Source organism: Drosophila nasuta, chromosome 3, assembly GCF_023558535.2.
Source record: "Drosophila nasuta strain 15112-1781.00 chromosome 3, ASM2355853v1, whole genome shotgun sequence".
Classification (NCBI taxonomy): Eukaryota; Metazoa; Arthropoda; class Insecta; order Diptera; family Drosophilidae; genus Drosophila; species Drosophila nasuta.
In genome coordinates, this window is record NC_083457.1 from 54,849,772 (window position 1) to 54,869,307 (window position 19,536).

The window sequence follows — 19,536 nt, forward strand, 5'->3', positions numbered from 1 at the left end:
GTCAATGCCACTTGAGCGTTAGTCGTAGACGGAGTCGGAGTCGGAGACGAACTCACTTGTTACCACTTGTTGTTGGCAGCGACAGGACGACAAAAATGACAACGACGGCGTCACTGTCGGCAAAAACTCACAGGCAACTCATAAAAATCATCACACTTTGTCGCAGGGATGCTGCTGCTTGGAAACAATGGATTTTATGGCTCTGATGAGCTGACGACCGACAACAGACCTCCGACTGTTTCCTCTGTCCCTAGTATTGGTCTTATTCGAGAGTGTTTTGGATATTATTGTTATGATTCTTGTATGTTTTGTGGGTCTGTACAACAATTTGTTGGCATTGTCTTGGGAGCGTAAAAAGATAGTTCAACCACAAAAGGGCGACAGTTTTCGATTATTTGAAGGAAGGGATAACCGGAACCCCCATAAAAATGTCAAATAATATTGAAGAAAACCGAGATTAAAAATGGCAATACGATCGCGATCTTCTATAAGATATTTCAGTTATTGGGAAACCCTTTTTTATCATTACGAAATCCAAATGACTGACTAGAGTCATTAGTCAGCTGAATTTCCGGTAATTTGACGAACATTTTGCATAAATTCTGCGCAACATTTCCGCTTATCCAATGCAAAGCCTAAGTGCACTTCCTATCTATCGCCTCGATCCTCCCGACTCTGACTCAGGCAATTAGCTGTGTCCAGACGGCATTTGGGATTTGTGTCATTAGCGCGACTGCAACGGCATCGGCGGCATCGGTTTTCATTCATTGCCTGCGCTTGGAAAAACCCGGGGAAATTCGGTAAGCAACCATTCACTAATTGCTGCCGTTTTTGGCTTGTTTGTTGCATGTAATTTGTTGTTTGTTATCTTTGGGAATGGAATACTGTAGATGACATATCTATTAACTTAAAAGACAAACAAGCCAAATTTACACACGAATCAGACATTTAGATTTATTGTTGCTGTTTCTTTTGGTTTTGGTTTTTGTTTTTCTTGTGTTTCACATTATTAACTTATGACGTTTGTGGATTAAATATTTATCGCACGTCCAAATTATAAATAGTACAGTTAATTCGGTTTATGCTTATGCTTATCGTTTTTCAAATTAACTATATGGTTTTGGTTTTTTTTTATTAATTTAGCTTCGTATTTTGTCGTTTTTAGTGTTTATTATAATTTGTTTATCACAGCTATACGTTTATACATATACATACAATGAGTTATATATATATTCATTAATATGTGTAATAATTATTTATGCTTTTCATCAATTGATAAAAATGTGTTTCATAAAATATCTAAAAACACACACGCACAATATACAATTGCCTGAAACTTACTTACATACATAAAAAAATCAATTCAACATCCAAAATGTTGATAATAATGTATTAAAAAGATGGAGTGTTCGGGGGAAAGGGACATATATATCTACATGTGTATAACGACATTTCAGCAAGAAACGCTAAGAATAATAATTGAAAGAGATAACAACACCGAAAGCTCAGCACGCTCTGATATGTAGCGGCTACTTGAACCAGATCCAGATCCAGCTCCAAATCCAAATCCAATAGTTTAGGAGAGCTCGAAGCCCGTGTTACTGCTCACAGCATAGCGCAGTTTGTCTCGCAACGTGGACTTCTTCTGGTAGTTGGGCAGCTTCAGCAGATTGAAACAGGTGGACGAGGTGGGCAGCCGATTGAGTGGATCCTTTTTGCGTATAGTAAAGAAACCTCTAATGACACTGCCAATAGTGTCACCAGTGTCCTCATCGTCGCCAACCTCCACGCAGCGTATGGAAAATGGAGGCTCCAGATGCGCAAAGCCCAGCAACGGCGGCTTGGAGCAGCTAGTAACGAACTGCAAGGTAAATCGGATTAGTAAAATTCTTCATACCATTTACTCGCAATTCAACGCACCTTGAGAAACAATTTGCGCTCGTCCTCAGTAAAATCTTTTGCCAATATGTCCCACAGCCAGCCAACAACGCGGTGGGAGTCATGAAAACCACCATAATACTGTGTGTGCTTGCGCAAATCTCGCAGATCCAATGGGACCGTATCACCTGAGATCAGACGCTGCAGCTCCGGTGGCGAGAACAGCGACAACCATTCAGGATTCACAATGCTGCGGAAGCCACGATTGAATGCTTGCGTTTGCTCACGAATCTGTGTGTTCATATGAAAGTAGGCCATGTAATGTATGTAGACCAGCTTGTTGTGGTCGTTGACCACACGCGCCTTGCCACCAGGATGTAGTTCGTGCGTCACAATTTTGCCCATAACATCCTGATCCACCGAAAAAGTTAAATTCAAATCAGCCACATCTTGTTTGTAGTGCTTGATAAAGGTGAGACTGCGATAGAGTTCGTTGTCCAGCGAAGGCAACTCATCCATACATGAATAAAGAGCCTGCTGCGTCTGTCCCAGCAACTGGGAGAGAAAGAACGAGGCGAAAGGCACATCGACCACAATCCCCTCGTAAACAGCTTTGCCCAGCATGCGACCAACAAACTCAAAGAGCTGCAGATGATTGTCCTGCACATAGGAGATGGGCGATGGATACAGTCGCTGATCGGATGTGGTTTTGAACAGATTGAGCGATGGATCAAACACTTTCTTTATGGTCTCCTCGAGAAACTCCTTGAAGACACCATCCTGATCAATGCCCGCCTCATGCAAGCCCTGTTGATTGATAAATCGCACTCGAATGACTCCTTTAAGAGCATGTGTGGGTTGTGCGGCTAACTGGCGATAGCCATCCTCAACGATGCGCTCACGATGAATGACAATCAGAGCTGAACGTGGCGAGGCACAGGCGCTCTCCGTCAGACCCATAACAGCCTTCTCGTTCTGTACAAATTTGCGGAATAACTTGACCCGATCCTCGTGGGGAATAATGTGCGGCATCTTTGCCAGCAGCAGCATAGCATTGCGTTTGGCCTTTTCCAGATCATTGATGAATGTCGACGGCTTCACCTCGGGGATGAGCCAATGATTGGGCGGCGTAAAGGGACGACGACAGTCACGACGATATAGACAAAGCAGCAGCGTATGCAGCGAAACGAAAACTGGATTTTGTACAATGTTCTTGGCACCTAGAAAAATAGAAGGAAATTGAGATAAATAAGTTGCATTTAGAAAAAGCTATTACGATATATAGCTTTTGTAACTGTATTTCTTTGGCACTTTTTATACGTCGATATGTAATGAGCCATGCTTACCCAAAATGTTATCATTGATCAGTTTGAAAAGCATATTGTTCAGAAAATACGTGAGCATAACATAGTCGTTGAGTTTGAAGGGCGACTGCTCTGTGTACATTTCATACTCATCCAGAATGCTGCAGTTAAAATTTAAAATATATTAACAAGCTTTAATGGCGGCAACTTTGTTGATAACTCACGTAACGTAGTGCGTCATGCAGTCACAGAAGAGCATGAGCATGGCTGTCTGTGGCTTCTGCACAGCCGTCTCGCAGCGCAACAGTTCCAGATACTCCTTCATGCCACAGTTGGGACCCAGCGAAGTGAGCAACAGCCAAATGTCATACAAAACATTATCATTATAACAAATGCCGGTAAGAATGTCGAGACGCATTTGGGAGAGAGTGCTAAGTGCTGCATAATACATTCCACAGATGCGTGACACTTGCAGCACATCGTTATTGTCTAGCTTACGCCAAGAGACCTTTGTCTGCTTGCAAGTTGCGCTAGCCAACAAGCCAGTGTGACTACGTTCCAGGGCGCGACGCAGAAGATTGCTGGTTGAGGGCTGTTGTGGTGATTGGAACTCAATGCGTTCGTAGTTCTCATTGATCTGCTTAAGCAAATCACCCAGCAGCAGTTTGATGCAGCGATGATCCCACAGCATATGAAATTGCTTCTTGATAAGGGCCACATTTTGGTTCTGCGCTGGCTCCGCACAAGGTGTATGCCAGCCGAGTAGCTCGTGCCACTGCGTAAAAACGCCCTTGGTGGTCACCGTGTTGGGTATTAATTCCAGCAGCGATGTGGTGGTCTCCTGGAATGCGTTGAGTTAGACATAAGTCAGATGATTGCCAAATGACCAATGTAACTTACGGTTAGCAGTGGAAAGGCCAATTGCTTGGCCTCGGATTGATTGTCAATGTTGAACATGTTTACAATGTTGCCCAGATACGCCAGCGTTTTGGTCCCGGACATACTAGCCGCAAACTCCTCGAACCATTGAAAATCCGTTGAAATGCTCAACGCACGCTTCAACAGCAACATAGAGCCAAACTGTTCGATACACTGCGGCGTGCTCTGATGTAGATGATAAATGAGAGCGGGCACCGAAAAAATTTCGCTGAGAAACTGAGATAATAAATTGCGACTGTAATCGCCATCAATGAGTGGACGCAGACAGAGTGTAACGATGGCCACTAGCGTCACAGTCTTCACAGACAGCTCCTCACGAGCAGTTCCACGCAGCAGAATAAGCTGTGAATTACACTGTATTGAATTTTACGTACAATTGGAGTTTAGTCAAATTTGTTACCCGCATTGTCTTGTAGAAACCATGCTGCACTAGATGCCCCTGAATGTTGCAACATATCTTCTGCATGGCCGGCTGCAAGCGCTCAAACTGCGGATTGCGCAGTATGGACCACGACTTGGGTGAAGTGAACACAATTAGTGTGTGCAGAAAGAGGGCCAATGATATGCTGTCCGCATGATTCTCGGGTTTGAGTTCTGGCAAAAGCAGTAAGCAGTTTGTTAGCAGTAGTTTAATGTGTCCAATCCACGGCAAACTGCGCTCTTTGTGCAGACATAGTGCGGCATAGGAAATCTTGGGATTATCCACCTCCATGACACGATTCACATAGCGACAAATTGACTCGAGACGTTCACGCATGCGTCCATCATTTTTGTCCAATTTGATTTGTGTGAGAAAACGACGTAGCACGGGATAAACCTGCACGGCGGGTAGCAGCGGATCCGATTCTTTCTCGTCCGTTAAAAGCGCATCAAAGTCTTGGCTACACGTTGAATACACAAATTAGCTAAAGTGGTCTTTCCATTCTTCTACCTAGTGACTTACATGATGCGCTTTTGGTACTTGCTGCGTGCGACGAATCCCTTGAGGGTCGCTTGCAATAGAATAGCTCCCTCCTCACGTCGCTTCTCCAATGCACGTTCCTCTCGTGCTGCCTTTGTCTGCTCCAGGAAGCTGCTTTTCTGGGATTCCGCTTGTGCAAACATTTTTGTTATTTGGTTGTTTTTGTTCTTGTTTCGGGGGTGGCTGTAACTATTTTGTTGTTTTTCTTGATATTATTGCGATTCGATGGGCTATATTGTTGTTTGCGCGGCAATTTAACAATTCGCATTGATTTTAAAGCTCTCCAGTTTAATGTGCATTTTGTTTATGCAGCTTGCTTTGCATTAAAACTTTTCAATAACAAAAATTTTTCATTATCCTCAACTAAACACAAGACAGCCAGCGTGACCGCAGGCCAAAGTTAAAAATATACGGATATTTTTGCTTAATATACCGAAAATATAGAAAAAGACGCGCCATGTTTTGAATTGATTGTTTTTCTGAATACGTACATACATTTAAAAAAAAATCTGTAATCCTTTCTAAATCCACTTTAGTTATTTACCTTAAAAAGATTGTCTAGACATAAAATAACTCGTCAATTAAAAGATATTGTTTTAATTACTGTTATTTTTCTGAAATAATAAGCTTATCAATAACATACATGTACTTTAATCCAACTTGCATATCTCTACATCAACATTTTCGTTGCACTGCATATAAAAATATAAACAATCTTTATTTGCATGCTGAAAGATCAACAGCTAAAGTAGAAAAATTTGTCTTTTAACATCGACTCAAAGTAATCGATAAACGTTAATTTGTATGCTTTAATTACACAACATTTTACAGCACTACAAATGTTTTTCTTCGATAATGTCGCGGTTGAATTAATAATTCATTTGTAAATATACAAACTGTAGTTGACCAAAAAAGAAATAATGTATTTTTAAATAATAAAATATATAAAAGTTGATTCGGAATTTTTCGAGCTTCAAACTTTGCTAGTATTGGATTAACTAATTTTTCGATCTGGAATTTTTTAATTAATTTTCTGTATCGAAAATACGATCACTTGAAAATTTCGATCAAATGACACGAATAACTATATTCTACACAACGTTTAGATTTAGGAAAACACGGAGTTAAAGAATTGTTGAAAATAAAGTGTTTATACATATGTGATATGCAAATTTTGTGTTATGTCTTAAAAGTCAACCAATTGGCAACTCTTGAGGTTTCTGTATTTTGGTATATTTATTGGTATTAAAAGGTATATTTTCAACTGGCTTTCCTGTGGTCACACATAGACATATAAAACAGCTTTAAGATGTTTCTCCGACTCCTTATTATCGTCGTTGTTGTCGCGTTTGCGTGAATTAATAATTAATTTATAATTATTAAAATTATAGTACACATTTGTAAGAAAAATAAATAGAAAAAATGCAAATAACTGCGAGCGGATACAGTTGGGTGCAGACGTGTATCGTTTCGTCTAAAAATGTGTTGCGTGCACGCGCAAATCTTTTGTCGTGGTGATGCCAGAGTCAGCTAAAAAAGGCGAATTAGTAGTATGATTTTGCAAGACGTTTGTGTGGAAAAACGAAAACAAAAAATAAAAGCCAAGTCAAGGTGACAATTATACAAAAAGAAAAAATTAATGGATGCGCGATCCGATAGCATCGACACCATATCAAATTAGTGAAATATGCTCTCGTATTTCGTCGGAGCGATCAAAAAACTATGTGAAAATAATTTCAAGGTTTGCAGCGAATAGAAAGCAAAAGGTAATTGAAAAATAGAACGATTTTGGCACAAGCGCACTGTATAATAGTGTATGTGGGTATTCTGTTGTTGTTGCTGTTAACGATTTGTGAGTGTGTGTCTGCGACTGGGCGACGACTAGGTGGGTGGGGCGTGATTTGAGGGCAGCTGGTCGTCGCAACAGCAAAACAAAACAACAAGCTTGTATCTGTGACTGTGGCGATATTGGTGTTTTATTTTTTTTTTTGAGTTGAGGGAGGTGCAGACGGAACGGAACCGAAAGTGAGTGCAATTTGAAAAGAAGCGACATGAAAACAATTGTGCCTCGGCGAAAGCAGGCGCGACAGTAGCAACAACAACAGTAACTGAGAGCGAAAAAAATGCCTGCCTGCTTTGTAATCTCATGTAATTTGCCGCATTTTTTGCCTGTGCTGTGCATTCTGGTCGCTTCCGTATGTAAGTGTATGTGTATGTGTGTGAGAGAATGTTGCTGTGACTGTGTGTGTATGAGTGCATCTCTGTGTGCGCGCTTTGCTTTGGGGTCGCTAGGTCGTTTTGTAGCGCGCGACATATTGTGTCGCTTGCTTGCATTCCGCTACACACACACACGCAGTTGTAATTGTGCACTAATATATGCGTGTCTCCCCCACCAACGGCAACAGCAAGGAAATTTCCTTCGAAACGGACTGAAAAAGGCGCGCGCTATGCTGAGAGTTTTTACTTTGCAAGCCTCACCATTTTATAAAACGACCCAGCTACATTAGCTGACGCCACCAGCGCCAATCATCATCGTCATTCTCTCTGCTGCTGCTGCTCTGCTTCTGCTGCTGCTAACGTTGCTCTGCTGCTCTTCTCACTGTCCTCAGTGCTCCCCAGTGCGTGTTCGCTGCAGCATTTAGTTGGCCTGTGCCTTTGCCTGTGCCTGTGACTGTCTCTGCCTGGCTTCGTTTTTGTTTAATTCGCAATTTGTGTGTGCGGTGTGTTTATACGAGATAATCAAATTTATATTGTGCATGCAAAATACATGCAAGATCAACAACAAGAGCGGTGCAAGAAAAACAGCAGCAACAAATATAAAGTAAAGCAAAAAAATATATATAAAAAAAAATGGTAAAAGAATAAGATCGTTGCGGTTAGCAGCAGCTATGTACATGTTATAGTTGTAGTTGTATTTGTCGTCCGTCATTGTTTTAGATTCTCAGTAAATGAGTGCCTTTGTATGTGTGTGCGTCGTTTATTGAACTTTAACGAATTGACAGCTATTATTAACCGAACGCAAGTATGTAATTTATGCCGGTAAACATGCAGTTATGTCTGGCTGTATATGTATGGGTGCTTTGGAAATTTACAGTTACAATTTTGATATTGACACATAACCTCAAAACTAGTTAATCATGCATAGTTACCGTTACTTTGGCGCCCGCCATGTGCAAAGCTTTTTATTGGCTTCTAACTAACCTGCGAGCAGTCAAATATATATATTTGTTATTGACTGCAACAATTAAAGAAAAATGTGAAATTCGCCTTAAAAAAGAGACTGTTGGAAAAAATAGTTGTAAATTCCACTTGACCGCTCTTTATACTGTAATTGGGGCCCGTTATGTTTTAATGCTTGCTCACACACACACGCATATATAGACATAGCATACATTGACACAGCTGCATTGCTGAGAGAGCTTTAAAAATTGTAACAACAACAATAAGTAAGAAAAGAAAAAAATCGAAGAAAGTCGTCAGCGAAACAACAACAACAACTTCAACTGAAACAAGCTTCATGATACCCGTTCGAAATGAGCACAACGTATAAGAGAAAAGAAGAAAAGAAATGAAATGGAAAAAAATGTATAAAATAAAGCGTAACGAAATTAAATGAAAAGCGCAAATCGCAATCAAGCCAACCTAACCAAACTTATTGAGAATCAGTCCACACTCTCCTCCCTCATTCCGCACTATATCAGTTGTGCCCCTTTCGTCTAGACAAGCTTAAACTTAATAGGTAAATAATGATTTTGAAAATGTGTAGTATTATTATTGATTTATCGCCACCGCCAGGCGCAAAGCTCGGCCATGCGAGGCGAAGGTGTTATGTACAAAACTCGTTATTTATTTATTTATTTTTCTGATAAGAGCAACTACATATAGCTGAGGTCTCCGATCGACGAGCGGAATGGGAACGGGAATCGGGTACGAATCGGACTACAACGAATGCTAATTTTTTTCTTTTTCACATTTCATCATAATTCATGTTTTATTTTATTTTTTCTCTTTTGATACTGCTGTGGTTGTTGTCGCCATATTTGTCAGGTTGCAATTTTTGTTATTGTCGCAGCATTTGTAAATTTAATAAATTAGCGAAAAAATTGATTTGATTAACTTTGAATGTTGTCGTCGTAGTCGCAGTCGCTTGACGTCTATTATCGCCCGAAACGAGAGCAACAACAACGGTAACGACAACAGCAAAAGTTGCCGTAATATAACAGGGGAAAAATTCTTCCCTTTGGCGCGCTTGTGACGTGAGTCGTGCTGATCACGTGGCTGGGAAAAAACACGAACTGCACGCATCCCCATCTTGTCCAACTTCATTAATTAGAAAGTAAAACAGAACAGAAAAACAAAAAAAAAAGTTAGAATGTAGAGGGTGGGGAACAAGAATAAAAGCTCAAAATGAACGTAGGAACGGATGGAAGTGAAACACGATCAAAGCTCGATCAAATTAAAAGCATGTATTACTTGAGATCACGATGCACGATCTCAGCTATTAAGTTTTGGTTCTAATTTTTTTTTAGCAAGTCATGCACACAAGGGAATAAAATTGCAAATCGCAATAACAAGAAATAAACAAGTTTTCCGTAGTAAAAATATGTTTGTACTTTCCCCATTTGGTTAATTCTGCTGTTTTCCATTTTGTCCTTGCAGCCCTGGCAACTGAACCAAAAACAAATAAATAAACACCGCAAACAAGGCTAAGCTGCAACAAATATAATAATAAAGAGACAAACTATATATAAACATTATATAAATATACTATTTATTGAGCAATTAAAGAACTGCAACGCCAACACACAACGACGATATGAAGTACACAACAGGAACAGACAACGCGCTGCCCTCCGGCAGCAGCAGCTCCCAAAATGCACTTAACGAATTGCCGCAACAGTCGCAGCAACTACAACAGGAGCAGCAGCAAGCCGCAGTAACCACAACAACAACGACAAGTGCCGTCAATACAACGGCCGCCACATCCACAACAACAAAACCTAATCCCAGCAGCACTAGCAGTAGCAACAATAGTAATCAAAGTGATACCAATGAAGAGACGTCGCCACATGCCACACAAGCTGCAGTTGCAGCTGCAGCCGCAGCGACTGCAACTGGGACAACAAAAAACGCTTTATTTTGCGAACAGGTGACAACGGTGACGAATCTGTTTGAGAAGTGGAACGACTGTGAACGTACCGTGGTCATGTATGCACTGCTCAAGCGTTTGCGCTATCCCAGCCTCAAGTTTCTACAGTATTCCATCGACAACAATCTGACACAGAATCTGGGCACATGCCAAACCAATCTGAGTAGCGTTGTCATCGACATCAACGCCAACAATCCCAGCTACCTACAGAACTTGTTGGCCGCCTACAAGGCGTGCACCAGCAGTGATCATCTGGTTGAAGCCGCAGCCGGAGCGTCCTCATCATCTGACAAAGATTCAATGCCATGCTATGGCAGTGATTTTCAAATCACCAGCAGCACAACTCAATGTGCTTTGGACGAGCGTAAATTGCTTACCCGCAAAGAGGATATTTTGCAGGAGGTTCTCAATATGCTGCCACTGTTGAAGCCGGGCAACGAAGATGCCAAACTCAGCTATATGACGCTCATCTCCTTGGCTGTGAAGGACACGGTGCAGCAGCAAGTGCCGCCAGAGATAGTGCAACAGATCTTTTCGTATATGCTCATCCATCCAGCGATTAGCAGCGAAGATCGACGAGCGTTGAATGTGTGGTTGCGTCATCTCGAGGATTACAAGCAGACGACAAACAAGCGTGGCAGCTGCAGCAGTTACTTTGGGCAACCGGAGCAGCTACAGCTGCAATTGCAACTGGGAGTCGGAGCGGGAGCTGGCACCATTTCGGACAGCTCTTCGTCGTCATCGTCATCGTTGGGCAACTTGACGCGTAGCGTTGACTGGCAGACAATTGCACCGCCAAGCAGACACCACAATAGTAAGCAGTTGCCACGACAACCGGGTGAATGGCGAGGTAGCGTTAGCGGATCCTGTGGCTCGATCAATCCACTCTGTGATAATTTAAATGGTATTACATTGAACGAATTAGCATCTAGTCAGAATAGCTTAGGCCTATCCCTAGGCAGCAACTCGTCGCTGGTGAATGGCGTTGTCGCTGGCGCCGCCGCTGGCTCCATGCTGGGCCTCGCTGGCAGCGATGATCATGACACCTCATTCAGCAAGAATGGCACCGAAATTCTTGACTTTGAGCCGCTGAACAATTGTGATGCTGCCACCGGCGGCGAGACGAGCGGCATTGGGAGCTGCAGCCTTAGCCAACAACAGGTAAGATTCATACAGTGCATATCTATAGCAAATTCTAATACATTTCCATTTGCTTTGTATGCAGGCTCCATCACCACATGCTCCTCCTGTTCACTCACAGTTGTTGCAACCGCCTCCTCCGCCGCCACCACCACAACTGCCCTATGCGTCCATACTGATGGGCAATGTGGGCGACCAATTTGGCGACATTAACCGTTGGAGTCTGGACAGTAAAATCGCTGCATTAAAGACGCGACGCTCCAACAGTTTGACCACGCAAACTATTTCTAGCTGCTCGTCAAACTCGTCGAATTCGTCTGTGATTACGGTGAATGACAATTGCTCCAATTCTACAGAGAATTTGGCGCAATTTGCCAATAAACCGCGCAGTTTTTCGCTGTCCATTGAGCATCACCGCCACAATAACAATTGCATGGCAAACAGCACTTCAGACACCCGGCTCGATGATTTCAAACCGAGTTACATCAAGTTCCAGACGCGCAATGTCGGAATGTCAGGCATTGGATTATGGCTCAAGTCATTGCGTCTGCACAAATACATTGAACTGTTTAAGAACATGACGTACGAGGAGATGTTGCAGATTACCGAAGAGTTTCTACAGAGCGTTGGAGTCACTAAGGGCGCCTCGCATAAGCTGGCATTGTGCATTGAGAAGCTAAAGGAACGCGCCCATATTCTCAGCAAGGTGGAACAAGAGCTGCACACCGGTCAGATGAAAATTAGCACAGCTGTCGAAGAGCTTACCAACATTGTGCTAACGCCTATGAAGCCATTGGAAACGATAGCGGGTGAAGAGAACATTGGATTGCGTTTCCTCAAAGTCATCGATCTGGTGAGCAATGCACTACAGCAGGATCCCTATTGTGCGCCCGAAGAGGAAACTCTAGGTGTGTTCATGTGGATTCTGGATCGTTCTATACACAACGAGGCATTTGTGAATCATGCCAATCAACTCAAGGAACTGAAGTTTAAGTTGTCCAAGCTGAAGATGTCGATGGTGCCGAAACTGCATCACGTGAAGACTACGGGTGGCACCTCCAACAACATGAACAAGCCCAGGTAAGTGGTTAAAGAATATTTAAGAGTAACGATTCAGAATATTACGTTTGAAATTAAAATAGTCAGTTTGTGAACACTTTGCTTGCTTGATTTCTAATTGACTTTCCATTTCGTAGGTGGAATGGCAAGAGTCGCAAGTGTGATCCAAAAAATGCGAGCAATGATCGCATCAATCACCGCAAGAATTCAAACGATATGCTGAATTTTTCGCTTAACTGTCTGCAGCATCCGTTGCCGCATCATCAACAGCAGCAGCAGCAACAACAACAGCAGCAACAACAGCAGCCACCTCAGCAACAGTTCGATTTCAATGGCGGCTATCAGACTCAGCAGTACAAGAGCTCATCGTATCCCAGCTTCATGAATAATTCGCAGCAGCAGCAACAGCCGCAAACGCTAAAGCATCATTCACAGCATGCCCAGCAGATGCAGCAAATACTGCAACAGCATGCGCAACACTTTCCCGCGCTGCCACAGCAGACACCGCCGCCACATCATCGACGCTCGTTGAACAACCTGATCGTGGTCGCTGGTGGGCCACAGCAGCCGCAACAGCTAATCTTCAAGCCGGGTCAAGGCGTGCTTACCAACAGCAACAATGACAACCTGCAGCAACAACAACAGCAGCGCAAGCCAAGCTTGAACGGACTCAGCTCGGGACTAAGTGCAACAGCAATTGTGGAGCAGCAACAGCAACCAAAGAAAACGATGGCCGCTGTGGTTATGGTTAGTAATTCAGATCAAACAGAATCCCCGCAACAACAGCAGCAGCAGCAGCCGCCGCCTCAGATTTTAATTAACAGCAATAACAATAACAACAACAGCACTATACTAAACAACAATATAATTAATCAGCAGCAACTGCAATTGCTGGCGGCAGCAGCAGCTGCTGCAGCAGTTGGCAATGGCAGAAGCTGTTTGTGTCCTGGTGATGTTGGTAATGGCGATGTCGTGCCCTGCACTGGTATCTGTAGCAATAGTCTTTGCCAGCAACCCATTAACAACAACAATACTAACAATAACAACAACACTAGCCACAACAATAACAACAACAACAATATGGATCATTGTCTGACTCAGCCGCAGCTGATTAATCTGAGCATGACCACACTTAAGGAGAGCTTCAACATGCCACCGCATGACTATAAAATGAATGACTTCAAGAGTCTAGAGCAGCTGGAGACACTGTGTCGTCAAATGACTGAGCAGGCAATGAACTAAAGTTGTTGGCAGTGTTTGTTATATTATTTCAATTTTCTTCATATATTAGCTTTTTTCGATGTTTTGATTGTTATGTACGCGTGTGTCTCGTATCGTCAATGAATTGTATTTTGTAATCGTTTTTAGTTATGTAAGAATACTGACAAAAATGTTTGTTTAAATGTTAAGTTTGCACACACTCTCTCTCTAATGCGCGTGCGTGTCAGTGTAATGTTTGTGTAAGTCCTCTAGCTCGTCTTTTGGGGGCTGCTGCAAACCCAAGTACAACGGCTGGCCGTGTACAACGGGTAAGGCCTAGTAGATAACAAACAAAAAAGAACCCCTTCCTCCATCCTCGACTAAGCGCAGCTCCTGTCAAGACCTAGATGTGACGCTTTTTGCTGCCAATGTTATTAATGTTTAAGTTGAGACAATGACGAAGAAACCAATGTCATAAAAGTAGTTCGATATAGTTGAAAATCCTGAAACAAACTGCAAGAACACAAGCAAAACTAGAACCTACAACAGAAAAACATTACCTTTTTCTCTATAGGAAAATTTGGCCAAATTTGATCAACATTTTACGCTATTCTGACGCTGCCCCCGCAACACAAAATAATACAGACGTTGACTAGAAAATATACATGCAACATGCAACAAGCAACACATATATGTATATATAGATATGTATATGTTAATAAATTATATTATGAACTCTGCATCGTGACCATGAGACTGACTAAGATTACTATATTCGCAACTATAAGAACTAGAAAAGCTGGATACAAGAGGAAAACGAAAATTAAAAGTAAAAGTAAAGAAATGATTGAAGCACACACGATTCACGACGACACACGCGAATAAAAAAATAAAAACGTTGCTTGCTGAAATGTCACATAATGAACTATGTTTATACACAACATATATATATAAATCTATATATTAATGATATATACACATAATTTATTTTAAATTTAAAGGAACATAATTGCTGAAAAGATAACAACAAAATTGTAATTTATAAACATCTAAATGAAAATGTCTTTGTGTTGATACAAGAAAATGCAGAAAGGGTTTAGGAGCCTCGATGTTAATACTAGTAAATCAAATAATGTATTTTTTGTATAAGTTGTAAGCAGAGATAAGCCAAAAAAAAAAAGAAGGCAACAAAAATATGAATGGCTAGCCACGTGCATATGTATATGTATGTATACAATAATTATTATTATATGTAATATTATTTTGTTTCGCTTTTAGGCCTTAGTGAATTGTTTGTAATAATGTGCTGTATAACGATGGTGATCGAAGATTGAGTATGTTATGTTATTTTTTAATTGTTTTTTTTTCTGAGAATTGCTATATACATACAACAATATACACATAAGTGTAAAATGATATCGATTGCGATCGCTTTGTAACTAAGCTTAAGCTTAAAACTAAACCAATCTTAACGAGTGGAAAAACCACTGAAAAGTCGAACATGTTTAAAAACATAAAAAACAAAGAAAATATGAAAAACCAATTGTTAGCTTAATTTCAAATTTGTGTATGTAAATTGAATGAACTGCATTAAAATTGCGAATGTATATTTAATGCTACTGTTTGACAAAACAAAAGAGAAAATGTATTTTATTTAAATAGTAACAACAACAATTCACATCACAAATTGCAGCTGTTTAAATTGCAAGAATTGCGAAATGCATGTAAATTAAATATACATACAATATATTAAACAAATTTATAGCCATATAAAGAGTTCAAAATTCACAGCAACAACCAACCAACTACGAAAACTGTTTAATAAGTAAATCGTTCAACAATAATTAACAAATTGACGCAAGTGTTTGTATTGCAAATTACTGATTGCCAATCGATTGGGCGGGGAACATAGAGCAAACAAGAGATTGGAGAGGAAATTATCAAACGTGAGCATTCAAGAGTGTACCTACTACCAATACATATACATAGCATACATATATTTATTTTAAATAAATTATTTCGAGAATTCAAGACAAGTGTATTTTAAACAACTGGCTGCCGGTTGCCTTAACAACCATAACAAAGGTTGCCATGCGTCTCCCTTAGAGAATCAAGAATGTGGACTGTGCTCAAAAATAACAAAACACTTAAAACACAAACGGAGAATATATCCACATATTTGTAAAAATTAAAATTCTCCTTTAAATTTGATTGACTAAAACGATGCACAGAAATCATTATAATAATGTGCAACTCGATTGCTTGGCCACAAACCTGATGCGGCAAATGCCGGAGTCGAGTCTTCATCAGAAAGATGCCGGTGGGAATGAGCAGCAGTTGCCAATGTGGCCCAGCGAACGAATTCCTCCTGGTGGAAGCGGCGCCTTTCATGCCCCCAAAGTGGAGTACAGTAAGGAAACGGCCGATCTGCTCAAGTGTAAGTAAAAAAGATACTCCTAAACATGCGTCTTAGCTTCTTTCTTGTGGGGTCAAATTACAGTGCTGATGAAAGAGTCCAAAATGTCGATGATGGTGCGTAAGCAAATCGATGAAAGCCTGCGCAATGGCGAACCATTGCCATTGCCCAAGCCACCCCGTCCTAATACCAACAATGATCTGGATAAGGAGACTCAGGCCATACTTGAGCGTGCTCGCAATGCCAAGCGCAAAAATCTGCGACAAATTGAGGCAAGCGGCGCATATGAGAAGAGCTACTTCCGCCCTAAGCCAGACAATCGCATGGTGGGCGATAAGGCCAAGGCACGTCTGCAATTCACCATGGCTGGTATTGATTTGCCGGATCCAGCTGTGAAGCCATTGCGACGTCCCCGAGAGGATCGACTGGTGACCGAGGCTGATATCATAAATGAACGTGAGTCATCAAATGTGTTGTCCACACGACCAGTTAACAATTTTCATTTTATTACAGTGCTTGATCAAATTAATGAGCGTGCTGATTGGCTGGCTGAAATGGAGGCTCTGGGACAAGGCAAGAAATATTATGCCGAGATACATGATCAGATATCGGAGCGTCTGCATCGCATTCGCACACTAGAGACGAAGATGAAGATGAAAGCGCAGGGTGGCTATCGTTTTGTGGACTAGCATGGAGTCCATGAATAAAATGTGTTTAATGTTAAGCGACAGAATTAATGTTATCAAAAATAAATTCCATAAATTGTTGCAACGAGTATTCAAATTCAAAGCGAAATAGAAAATATTATAGCACACTTTTAAGCACTGTAAATGAATATGTTTAAATTTTAAAGCATACTTTTAGGAAATGTAAATTATTGTGTTCGGCTGGTTGTCTTTTATAATTTTAGCACTTTATTTAACTTATTCACTTGACATATACATATATAATCAATTCGTTTCAATTTTGACTTAATCTGGCACACAATCAATGAATACATACAAAAATGCATACAGCATATTAACAATTCGACAAAGCCCAACGCAAAGCACTCACGAGTATTCATCACACTCTAAATCTTTTCTTGTTGTTTCTGATTATTCTCATGGAGTTTTGGCAAAACGAGCAAAAATACTACAATAGTTGACAAAATTCATATGGATTTGTTTAAGTAATCGAATAAATTAGTGGATTATATTTATATATGTGTATATACGTATATAGATAATACGGCTAGAGAATATCATCTGTCCTATGCTCTATGTGGTTTTTTGTGTGTTGTGTATATATAATATATACTATATGCAACTGTAATGCTCCACTCAAAAATAGATATATTTTTGTGCTACAACTGTACAAGGATGTCTGCTCAACAGGATGGCATGTGACAACGAAATTCGCCAGCAGCTTCAGCGAAACGATTTCGTATCAAATAACCGCTGATGACTTCGGCAACCTCGTGTGGACGGTCCTCGTGTACGGCATGGCCACAGCGGGCTAAGACTTGCATTTGGAAGCGGCCCTGCATTTGGCCAACGGTAAGGGTGCGATCAAGTCCATCGATGCTGGCTAGCAACAACTGTTTGGGCAATCGCAAATTCAGGAACTTGTCGCTGAGACCCGAGAACCAGCCGACCCAATACTTTTCTGATTTGGCAAGATCTATACGCCAAGTGTAACTAAAATCAGAAAATATTAATTATGTATTTCAAACGAAGAAGTTTACAACTTACTTTTTTGGCCGCATCCGTAGCTGCCTTGGTGGTAATGGGTTTCTTGAAATCCGTGCTTTCGGCGCCATCCTCGCCGGGATTACCAACCTCTTCGTCCTCGGAAATACTAAACGCATTGGGAAACATACTAGTGTGATGCGCCTCTTCGAGCACTTCATCTGGCAAGGGAAGATCATTCGTTGCGAGTTGATTCGTTGTGCAGCTGTTGAGATACGATAATTCATAGCAATGAGAAGTTGCTTCTATAGCAAATGACATCATCTTCACTTACTTGATTATCTGCCCTGGCATTGAGACTTTGGCACTGTCCACATTACGGACTTGACCGCTGCGTATGCACCATTCGATGGCATTTGGTATACTCTGAAAATACTTTGGACGCGAGCGCAAAAAGCTCTGCATGCTGGCCAAAGCTTCCATGGCCGTGCCCTCGACAACATCGATGACTGTGATGCCGATCAGACTCGGCACCAAAGCCATATGGGCGAAGTGCACAGCAATTGCACCGCCCATTGAATGGCCAACCACATATATTTGTGGCACCTCCTCGGGATACAGTTTCGCCACCAAATCACCAATGTCCCTGGCAACAATGAATAAACGAAACATAGAAAACAAAGAAAGCTTGAGCACACACACACACTTGTAAACATTCAACAGGCAAGTACACTTACTTTGACAAAGTGTCGGCCGACAAGTCGTCCTCGTCATCCACTTTGCTGTCGCCGTGTCCCCGAAGGTCAACGCACAGGCACTGGCAGTGTATCATGCTCGTCACCTCCGACTACAAAACAACAACAACAACAACGTAGCGTGTGTAATCAAATTAGAGAATGCATTGCATATTATCAAGTATACATACACAGAAGTGCGCCCAGGTAAGTGCCGAATATCCCCCTCCATGTAACAATAGTAAGACGGGGCCCGGTTTCTCGGGCTTTTTGGTGCGATAAACGCGAAATTTGCGTTGCCCATCCACGATTACATCTTCCTTTTCGGCAAAGAATTCGTTCCACATGCATGGCTTGTAATCCCGTATTCGTGACTTCTTAAAGGAGTCGCTGCAAAGCGAGTGATGTTATGTATCAATTAGATATTTGTATGTGTCTCTCTATCTCATCTCCCCCACCGCCCACATAAATAATATTCAAAATAATACTTACGCTCTACCAATGCGACCACCCGGAATTGTGGGTGGCAACTTGGACTTAAGCATTGTACGTTGTAAACTGGACATTTTGTACGATTGTCTGCGCAAAAATTGCGGAAAATAAGCGTTCTATTTCGAATATTTCAAATGAAAATTTGTTTTCTTGTTTCGTTTTCGTTGCTCTTCTGTGCTGGCCAGCGTGACCGCAATTTCCATTTGAAAACGTACTATTTTATCGCCAGTGAGATGCCAAATATCTGTGGTATATTTAACTATAAATTTTATATAATGGTCACACTTCATTATAGTGATAATTTTTTAAAATTGTTGGCTCGTTTTTTGAATTTTGCTTTAACTTAAGATTATTTTATAAATATCAATATTCAAAACAGTAAAAATATCATTCATTAAAGTATTTAAAGGAATATTGTGTTTAAGATTGCTCCTAATATTGTGACTTTGTGTATATCTTTAACAATCGATTTTAGTTCGTCTGTGATAAAAGAAATTCTTTAGATGCATAACTAATTAAAAACCTGTTTCACAAAGCGCATTAACAATCGTTGGCAAAGAAAGTGACTATTTGTTGCATGGCCAGAAGCTTGGG

The 19,536-nt window shown here is 41.1% G+C and overlaps 4 protein-coding genes across 7 annotated transcripts; 2 read left to right on the top strand and 2 right to left on the bottom strand.

Annotated features, from left to right (window-relative positions):
* Positions 1-928: 928 nt before the first annotated feature.
* On the bottom strand, positions 929-5,492 carry LOC132792669 (ubiquitin-protein ligase E3B). Its single transcript, XM_060802117.1, has 7 exons — positions 5,065-5,492; positions 4,522-5,002; positions 4,083-4,463; positions 3,407-4,023; positions 3,225-3,343; positions 1,921-3,098; positions 929-1,861 (listed from the first exon to the last, which is right to left on the bottom strand). The coding sequence occupies exons 1-7, from the start codon at positions 5,223-5,225 to the stop codon at positions 1,577-1,579; spliced, it is 3,222 nt and encodes a 1,073-aa protein (XP_060658100.1). The 5' UTR covers positions 5,226-5,492; the 3' UTR covers positions 929-1,576.
* Positions 5,493-6,390: 898 nt separating this feature from the next.
* Positions 6,391-15,482, top strand: LOC132792668 (protein Smaug). Of its 4 annotated transcripts, XM_060802115.1 has the most exons (5): positions 7,675-7,903; positions 9,742-11,392; positions 11,457-12,451; positions 12,568-13,177; positions 14,205-15,482. In XM_060802115.1, the coding sequence occupies exons 2-5, from the start codon at positions 9,899-9,901 to the stop codon at positions 14,244-14,246; spliced, it is 3,141 nt and encodes a 1,046-aa protein (XP_060658098.1). In that variant the 5' UTR covers positions 7,675-7,903; positions 9,742-9,898; the 3' UTR covers positions 14,247-15,482. The 4 variants fall into 4 exon arrangements, with proteins under 4 accessions (XP_060658097.1, XP_060658096.1, XP_060658095.1 ...); XM_060802114.1 differs by lacking the exon at positions 7,675-7,903 and adding an exon at positions 6,391-6,848 and having other exon boundaries at positions 12,568-15,482; XM_060802113.1 differs by having other exon boundaries at positions 7,665-7,935; positions 12,568-15,482.
* Positions 15,483-15,742: 260 nt separating this feature from the next.
* Positions 15,743-16,831, top strand: LOC132792672 (UPF0193 protein EVG1 homolog). Its single transcript, XM_060802120.1, has 3 exons — positions 15,743-16,067; positions 16,131-16,502; positions 16,560-16,831. The coding sequence occupies exons 1-3, from the start codon at positions 15,854-15,856 to the stop codon at positions 16,733-16,735; spliced, it is 762 nt and encodes a 253-aa protein (XP_060658103.1). The 5' UTR covers positions 15,743-15,853; the 3' UTR covers positions 16,736-16,831.
* A 140-nt stretch (positions 16,832-16,971) lies between these two features.
* On the bottom strand, positions 16,972-19,133 carry LOC132792671 (protein phosphatase methylesterase 1). Its single transcript, XM_060802119.1, has 6 exons — positions 18,943-19,133; positions 18,642-18,840; positions 18,454-18,563; positions 18,051-18,362; positions 17,781-17,981; positions 16,972-17,725 (listed from the first exon to the last, which is right to left on the bottom strand). Exons 1-6 carry the CDS (start codon positions 19,014-19,016, stop codon positions 17,416-17,418), a joined length of 1,206 nt encoding a protein of 401 aa, XP_060658102.1. The 5' UTR covers positions 19,017-19,133; the 3' UTR covers positions 16,972-17,415.
* Positions 19,134-19,536: the final 403 nt, after the last annotated feature.

Excerpts from the sequence above, each read along its gene's own strand:
- LOC132792669 (XM_060802117.1), bottom strand. The coding sequence starts at position 5,225 with ATGTTTGCACAAGCGGAATCCCAGAAAAGCAGCTTCCTGGAGCAGACA. Across the intron at positions 5,003-5,064 it reads AAGTACCAAAAGCGCATCAT|CCAAGACTTTGATGCGCTTT; the intron begins GTAAGTCACTAG and ends TTCAACGTGTAG. Across the intron at positions 3,099-3,224 it reads GATCAATGATAACATTTTGG|GTGCCAAGAACATTGTACAA; the intron begins GTAAGCATGGCT and ends CTATTTTTCTAG.
- LOC132792671 (XM_060802119.1), bottom strand. The coding sequence starts at position 19,016 with ATGTCCAGTTTACAACGTACAATGCTTAAGTCCAAGTTGCCACCCACA. Across the intron at positions 18,841-18,942 it reads GGTGGTCGCATTGGTAGAGC|CGACTCCTTTAAGAAGTCAC; the intron begins GTAAGTATTATT and ends CTCGCTTTGCAG. Across the intron at positions 17,982-18,050 it reads ATGCCAGGGCAGATAATCAA|CTGCACAACGAATCAACTCG; the intron begins GTAAGTGAAGAT and ends GTATCTCAACAG.
- LOC132792668 (XM_060802114.1), top strand. The coding sequence starts at position 9,899 with ATGAAGTACACAACAGGAACAGACAACGCGCTGCCCTCCGGCAGCAGC. Across the intron at positions 11,393-11,456 it reads GCAGCCTTAGCCAACAACAG|GCTCCATCACCACATGCTCC; the intron begins GTAAGATTCATA and ends CTTTGTATGCAG. Across the intron at positions 12,452-12,567 it reads AACAACATGAACAAGCCCAG|GTGGAATGGCAAGAGTCGCA; the intron begins GTAAGTGGTTAA and ends TCCATTTCGTAG.
- LOC132792672 (XM_060802120.1), top strand. The coding sequence starts at position 15,854 with ATGCACAGAAATCATTATAATAATGTGCAACTCGATTGCTTGGCCACA. Across the intron at positions 16,068-16,130 it reads AACGGCCGATCTGCTCAAGT|TGCTGATGAAAGAGTCCAAA; the intron begins GTAAGTAAAAAA and ends GTCAAATTACAG. Across the intron at positions 16,503-16,559 it reads GGCTGATATCATAAATGAAC|TGCTTGATCAAATTAATGAG; the intron begins GTGAGTCATCAA and ends ATTTTATTACAG.